At 46.6% G+C, this 7,893-nt stretch overlaps 1 protein-coding gene across 1 annotated transcript in view; it reads left to right on the top strand.

Moving 5' to 3' along the window:
• Window positions 1-7,893, top strand: part of LOC119411629 (laminin subunit beta-3) — a gene marked incomplete in the record, with an annotated part of 118,531 nt that overhangs the window by 20,473 nt on the left and 90,165 nt on the right. Inside the window, 1 exon segment of the mRNA XM_037678535.1 lies at window positions 5,892-6,052. Coding sequence (XP_037534463.1) covers window positions 5,892-6,052 — 161 coding nt within the window.

The following is a 7,893-nucleotide window of genomic DNA, read 5'->3' as shown; positions in this document are numbered from 1 at the left end:
ATATATATATATATATATATATATGAACATTTAAATAATTGGGTGGAGTGGATTCATTTATACTAACAAAATCTTCCGGTTGTAGCCAGATTTCTGTCAGACTGAATAAATCAGTATGATGATCAGTTATCAGATCATTGACTAACTGGGATTTAGACGAAAGAGCTCTGATGTTCAATAGTCCACATTTAATGATTTTATTCTTTTGTTCTGCTGAAGTGGTTGTATTTATTTTAATAAGATTTTTATGGTTAATATTTTTAGAGCTGATTTTTGGTCTATTTGATTTGAACCGTTGATGAGTTGGCACTGTTTTAATTGGGTTTTGAGTGGGTAACAAAGCAGCAGACAAATGTGGAAGACTACAATTCTGCTGCCTGGATTGATTTTTAGACTGGACAGTTAATTGTCAACAATCTGGATGTCCATCTGAATAAGCTAAATTTTTTGAAAGTTTTTAGAGAGAATTGCTGCTCCACTTAAGGTGGGATGGATTCCATCTCTCTGCATCAAACCGGGTTTTCCCCAAAATGCACTCCATCCATCCCTTCATCCATCCATCTATCCATCCATCCATTTTCTTCTGCTTATCCGAGGTCGGGTTGTGAGGGTAGCAGCCTAACCAGGGAGGTCCAGACTTCCCTCTCACCAGCCACTTGGTCCAGCTCCTCTGATGGAATCCCGAGGCGTTCCCAGGCCAGCCGAGAAACATAGTCCCTCCAGCATGTCCTGGGTCTTCCTCTGGGTCTCCTCCCGGTGGGCCATGTCCAGAACACCTCACCAGCGAGGCGTCCAGGAGGCATCCTAAACAGATGCCTGAGCCACCTCAACTGGCTCCTCTCGACATGGAGAAGCAGCGGCTCTACTCTGAGTCCTTCCCGGTTGATCGAGCTTCTCACCCTATCTCTAAGGGAGAGCCCAGACAACCTGCGGAGAAAACTCATTTCGGCCGCTTGTATCCGAGATCTTGTTCTTTTGGTCATAACCCAAAGCTCATGACAATAGATGAGGGTAGGAACGTAGATCGATCGGTAAATTGAGAGCTTCGCCTTTTGCCTCAGCGCTCTCTTCACCACGACAGACCTGTATAGCACCTGATTCACTGCAGACGCTGCACCTATCCACCTATTAATCTCACGTTCCATTTTTCCCTCATTCGTGAACAAGACCCCAAGATACCTGAACTCCTCCACTTGGGGCAGGACCTCCTCCCTGACCCGAAGAGGGCAATCTACCCTTTTCTGGGTCACGACCATGGCCTCGGATTTGGAGGAACTGATCCTCATCCCGGCCGTGTCGCACTCGGCTGTGACATGGCTTTTGCTACAGCAAAAGCTGTAGATCATGATCTGATGAAGCCAATAGGACCACATCATCTGCAAAAAGCAGAGACGCAATCCTAAGGCCACCAAAATGGATCCCCTCAACACCTTGGCTGCGCCTAGAAATTCTGTCCATAAAAGTTATGAACAGAATCGGTGACAAAGGGTAACCTTGGCGGAGTCCAACTCTCACCGGGAACAAGCCCGACTTACTGCCGGCGATGCGAACCAGGCTCTGACACCGGTCATACAGGGACCTAACAGCCCGTATCAAAGGGCCGGGTAACCCATACTCCCAGAGTACCTCCCACAGGGTTCCCACAGGGTTCCCACAGGGTTCCCCGAGGGACGCGGTTGAACGCCTTCTCCAAGTCCACAAAGCCAATGTAGACCGGTTGGGCAAACTCCCATGCACCCTCCAGGACCCTGCTGAGAGTGTAGAGCTGGTCCAGTGTTCCACGACCAGGACGAAAACCACACTGCTCCTCCTGAATCCGCGGTTTGACTATCCAATGGACCTTCCTCTCCAGAACCCCCGAATAGACCTTTCCAGGGAGGCTTAAGAGCGTGATCCCCCTATAGTTGGAACACACTCTATGCTCCCCCTTTTTGAATAGGGGAACCACCACCCCGGTCTGCCAATTCAGGGGAACTTCCCCCGATGTCCACGCAATACTGCAGAGTCGCGTAAACCAACACAACCCTACAACATCCAGAGCCTTAAGGAACTCCGGGCGAATATCATCCACCCCTGGGGCCCTGCCACTGAGGAGCTTTTTAACCACCTCGGTGACCTCAGCACCAGAGATTGGAGGGCCCAACCCAGAGTCCCCAGGCTCCATTTCCTCAGTGGAAGACATGCCGGTGGGATTGAGGACTGATACCCAGTCAGTTCACCAACAATGAAGACCTTTATTCATGTGATCAGAGTGGTCCATCTGTGAGTCAGACTAACAAAGACTCTGGGGCCATTTACACAGCGCATATTTTGAGTGAACCCACTCCGTTCTCTCTGTGGTTCTGCTGTTCATCTACACGACACCAGTGGCCCCCCTCTTTGAATCCGGAGGTTTCTGAACCCACCTTCCAGAGTGCAGGTTTTTCGCTGACCACCCGCTGATAATGTAAATATCTCCTGCTGAGGCTTTGTGTTAAACCATATGCACACACGCACGCGTGGACAGACAGCATTTCTATCAACATGGTGGCAGACACTGTGCTTTCTGAACTATGATTGATGGAATATATTTTTAATCTCATAGTTAATATACGTCCGAATCTAGCTGCTGTGACAGACATCTGTGTTGGAAGAGACACAGTCTGATCCAGTTCTAATATCGCTGTTTATAGAACGAGCCTGTAGAGGCAGGTGCACACGTCGCGCTGCACTATAACATACTTAAATGTGCTAAATAATAAGTTTAATAATAATAAACAGTATTTATGTTAGTGTGAGTTATATATTATAATAATAATATAATAATCATCATTTTATTTAAAAAGCGCCTTTCATGACACCCAAGGACACTACAGTAAGAACAAAGATCAACAGGAATAAATTACATAAAGAATATAAAATACATACAGAATATAAAATGCATAAAGAATATAAAATACATAGAGCAAAGTTAAGGATAAGCGAGTCTAAAGAGATGTGTTTTCAGAGCAGTCTTGAATAGAGAAAGAGAGGTGGTGTTTCTTAAGTCAGGGGGTAGAGAGTTCCAGAGATGAGGAGCAGAGCAGGTGAAGGCCCTGCTCCCCATGGTGGAGAGGCGGGCAGAGGGTACATGGAGGTGTAGTGAAGAGGAGGATCTGAGAGAGCGAGAGGGGATGGAGATGTGTAGGAGGTCAGATAGGTACGGAGGGGCAAGGTTGTGGATAGCTTTGAAAGTGAGAAGAAGAATTTTGAAGACGATGCGTGATTTAACCGAGAGCCAGTGGAGCTGCTGCAGGACTGGAGTGATGTGGTTATAGGAGGAGGTTTGAGTGATGACATGGGCAGCTGAGTTCTGGACCAATTGTAGCTTCTGGAGAGATTTGTTGGGGAGGCCATAAAGAAGGGAGTTGCAGTAGTCAATCCGAGAAGTCACAAGACTGTGAACAAGGATGGCTGTGGAGTGGGGTGTGAGAGAAGGGCGGAGACGGTTAATATTTCGGAGATGGAAATAGGCAGACCGAGTGACGTTGTTGATGTGTGAAGTGAAGGAGAGAGTGGTGTCAAGGATGACACCAAGACTCTTGACCTGAGGCAAGGGGGATAGCAGAAAGTTGTTAAGGGGGATGAGAAGATTTTCTGATTTTGAAAGAGAGTTTTTGGTACCGACAAGAATGATTTCTTTTTTGTTACTGTTTAGTTGTAGAAAATTGTTAGAAAACCAGTGATTTAGTTCATTGAGACAGTCGGTGAGGATGGAGGGTGGGTGGGCGGAGTTTGGTTTTGTTGACAGGTAGAGCTGTGTGTCATCAGCATAACAGTGAAAATGGACATCAAATTTACGGAAGATGTGACCTAGAGGAAGGAGGTAAATGATGAAGAGGAGGGGTCAGAGGACAGAGCCTTGGGGGACACCCGTGGAGACGGGGGAAGACTGGGAACGAAAGGATTTGAGCTGAATGAATTGAGTTCGGTCAGAGAGATATGATTTGAACCAGTCTAACAGAGTACCTGAGATGCCAATGGAGGTTAGTCTGTTGAGGAGGATAGAATGACAGATTGTGTTGAAGGCAGAACTTAGATCCAGTAAAATGAGGATAGACAGAAGAGCAGAGTCAGCAGCAAGAAGAAGGTCATTATTTATTTTTATTAGAGCTGTTTCAGTGCTATGGTGGGGGCGAAAACCAGATTGAAACTCTTCATAAATGTTATTGTTGGATAGGTGAGAGTGAAGTTGACTAGCAACGGCTTTTTCAAGAACTTTGGAAAAAAAAGGGCAGTTTAGAGATTGGACGAAGATTACTGAAGTTGGTAAAGTCAAGACCTGGTTTCTTGATGATGGGGGTGATGGCCGCAGATTTGAAAGCTGTGAGAACAATGCCAGAGGTTAGGGAGGAGTGGATGATGTTAGTGTTGATGGGGAGCAGAGACAGGAGACAGGATTTAACAAGAACTGTGGGAAATGGATCAAGTTGACAGGATGAGGACTTAGACTTGCTGATAATGTCAGCAATGTCATCAGCAGAGGGGAGGGAGAAGACATATTGAAGCTATCTGAGCTAAATGAAGTTATCTGGACATACTGTATGTACTTCAAGTTATGTGATTTAAACAATGCAAAACATGTTGCGTGTTATTAATTCAATTCAATTCAGTTTATTTATATAGCGCCAAATCACAACAAAGTTGTCTCAGGGCACTTTATAGGAACATTCACATACATAAAAGCCAATTAGTAAAGTTCTCTATCTATTAAAGTTGAAAATGAAGACATCAAGTTTAATTTGTATTTATTTATTCAACACCACAAACTTTATGTCACACAAACACTGATAATTAAACTGAACACACTATTAAAACAAGTTAACCGAACTGTAAACTACATTGATGAACTGGACTCTGCTCTCTGTTTTCATCCTTGATACTGCTCCCATGTTGTTCATCTGGCTCATTCAAGCTGTCACTCCTTTGATTAATGCAGCTTAAAACATTGAATGGATTGAATAAAAGAACTGAGGGGAATTTTAAATAGATAGTTCATACAACATCTCTCTCTTCGACGTCCTCCTACACTGTACCTGGGCCGAGCTTCGTTCAAAATCGGTCCGCCTGGTTGGAGGACAGCTTCTCCTCGCAGGAAAAATGAAAACTCAGTTTGTTGTTTTGTAATGAAAGTAAACACAAGCAAACATTAGCAAACATTAAGAATGTTGATTTACCTGCAGTAAATCAGCTACTGATTATCACGGACTAAAGTCCGACATCATCATTGTCGACTCGGTTCTGGTCCACTCAGCGACCGGTGTGGAGCTGTTAGATGAAGCGGTCCTGCTTGGCGTCAAATCTGTCGACTTATTCAAAATCCAGCCAAAATCCAGCTTTAACTTGTTGTTAGGATGTTGTTAGCTGAGCTTTTCGCCCAGAGGAAAGTCCTTACAGGAAGCGGTCCGAGAGCATGCATGCGCATTAGGTGAATGTACAAAATTCCCAGCACCAACTAATGATTTGGCATGGTAACTAAAGGAGATTCAGTGGCCTGGGGTGGATTTCTCCAGATGCATGTAAACACAAAATCCATTCATGTCAACACAGCTCTTTCCCACTAATTAACATACAAAAAAAAACCTAAGTTTCCCCCCACCGTGTCCATGTAAATAGTGCCTCTAACAAACCTCTATTGTGAGGAGTGAGAGGACAATCTGCATGTCAACCTTGCTTACAGAACACCACAGCTTTATAACTCAATACCACACGCTCCCTGTACTTTGAAATGAGAAAGCTCCTCGGATGAGAAGTGAAACATCTTCAGCTACAAAATTAAGTCCAGTTGTTTTTGCCTTTAATCTTTTTTTTTTTTGGACAATGTTCAAATGAAATGTTGCTTTCATTGTTCACCAACCTCTAAAATCTTACAGGGATGATGTGGACAGAGTTGATAAGGATCTTCCAGCCAACGTGGGAGCTCCTGATTTGGAGTCCAAACTGGACCAACTGCAGACTCTGCTTACCAGCCTTACTGTGATGTATAAAGCCAAGAAGGATGTCGTGGACAACTCTATAGATCCCAGCACTGCAGGTCAGAAAAGTTTTGGTTTTAGGAGGAGCATTTTAAATGAAACTACAAAAAATCTACAAATTTTAAAGGCTTTCAATACAACTACTGACCAAAATGCATAAACTTTCTTGAGATTTTAGGACTGAATTTTGGACTAGTCTAAAGCTAATCTTTGAAAATCAGAGAGTCAGAGTTTCTTTATTTGTCATTTGCACATGTGGTGGAATGAAATTATGTTCACAGGGTCCCAGTTACATCCAACGATTGTGTTCTGCAATCAGGAGTGTTGAACCCAAGTGCAGGAGGATGACAGGAGGCTTGTGGAAAATCAAAGTATTTATTTTACAAAAACAAAGCAAAGCAAAAGCTGACAGGGCAGCATACTCACAGAAGAACAGGACACAGGATGGAAGGCAGAAACACACCATAAGGACAATCTTGAGACAAAGACAATATACCAGTGAACTGAATATATACACACACACACTGATTAGGACAAGGACAGACACCTGCGGTGATTAACATGACACAGGTGAGACAGTTGCTGAACATAGGTAGGGAAAACACTTAGAGCAGAACTGGAAACATAAGGAAACAGATAGAGACAGGGCAAAATCCCAGAAACCCTACAGTACCCCCCACTCAAGGGATGGCTCCTGACATCCCAAGAACAAGATACATCCAACTTGGGTGGGAGGTGGGACAAGACAGGACAGAGCAGGACGAGTAGACACAGGACCAAAAGAATAAAAAACCAGTAGGAACAAACTTTAGGGAACACTAAACACAAAAACCCAGGACTCCAACCCAGGGTCAAGGTAGACGGTCAGAAGACTGGCCAAGGTGGGTCTGGAGTTCAAGCGGATGGTCCAGTGACCGTCCCTAATGAGGCAGGGGGTCAGGAGGGTGACCTGGGAACTGTCCATCCACAGGCCTAGGTCCTGACAGGCAGCCAGGAGACTGTTAAACTGTGGGCTGCAGGGGCATCCACCTGTGTCCACCTCGACTCATGCAGGTGAGGACCTCTTCAGGCAGACCAGGGGTGAGGACCTCTTCGGGCAGACCAGGGGGTAGACCAGGAACGAGGACCTCTTCATGCGGGCCAGGGGCGAAGACCTCTGCAGGTGGGCCAGGGGCGAAGAACTCTGCAGGCAGGCAATGGATGAAGACCTCTGCAGGCGGGCCAGGGGCAAAGACCTCTGCAGGCGGGCTGGGATCTTCTACGGTTGGGCCGGGTATGAAGACCTCAGGCGGGCAAGGATTATCTGAGGTTGAGCCGGGAGCAAGGACCTCAGGCGGGCTGGGATCTTCTGTGGCTGGGCCGGGAGCAAGACCTCAGAAGAGCCAGGAGTGAGAAACTCAGCCAACAAGCCAGGAGCGAGGACCTCAGCCGACGAGCCAGGAGCGAGGACCTCAGCCGACGAGCCAAGAGTGAGGATCTCAGGTAGACCAGGAGCAAAGCCGAGGACCTCAGTTGAGCCATGAGCCTCAGCAGATGAGTTGGGGTCCAGATAAGCAGCAGGTGGTGAAGTCAAGGCTGCTGTAGCAAGTGGTGGAGTCAAAGCTGCTGCAGTAGGTGGTGGAGACAAGGCTGCAACAGCAGGTGGTGGAGACAGGACAGCAGCAGCAGGTGGTGGAGTCGAGGCTGCAGCAGCAGGTGGTGGAGACAGGACTACAGCCGGAGAACCAGGGACCAGGGCTGCAGCTGGAGAACCAGGGATCGGGGCTGCAGCTGGAGAGTCAGGGACCAGAACCAAGGCTGCAGCTGGAGAGTCAGGGACCAGAACCAAGGCTGCAGCTAGAGAGTCGGGGACCAGGGCTGCAGCTGGAGAACCGGGGACCAGGGCTGCAGCAGGAGAGTC

This window comes from Nematolebias whitei, chromosome 7 (assembly GCF_014905685.2).
Source record: "Nematolebias whitei isolate Nwh7 chromosome 7, NemWhi1, whole genome shotgun sequence".
In the NCBI taxonomy this organism is placed as follows: domain Eukaryota; kingdom Metazoa; phylum Chordata; class Actinopteri; order Cyprinodontiformes; family Rivulidae; genus Nematolebias; species Nematolebias whitei.
The sequence above is the reverse complement of the archived record's forward strand: the minus strand, read 5'-3'. Positions and strand labels throughout refer to the sequence as shown.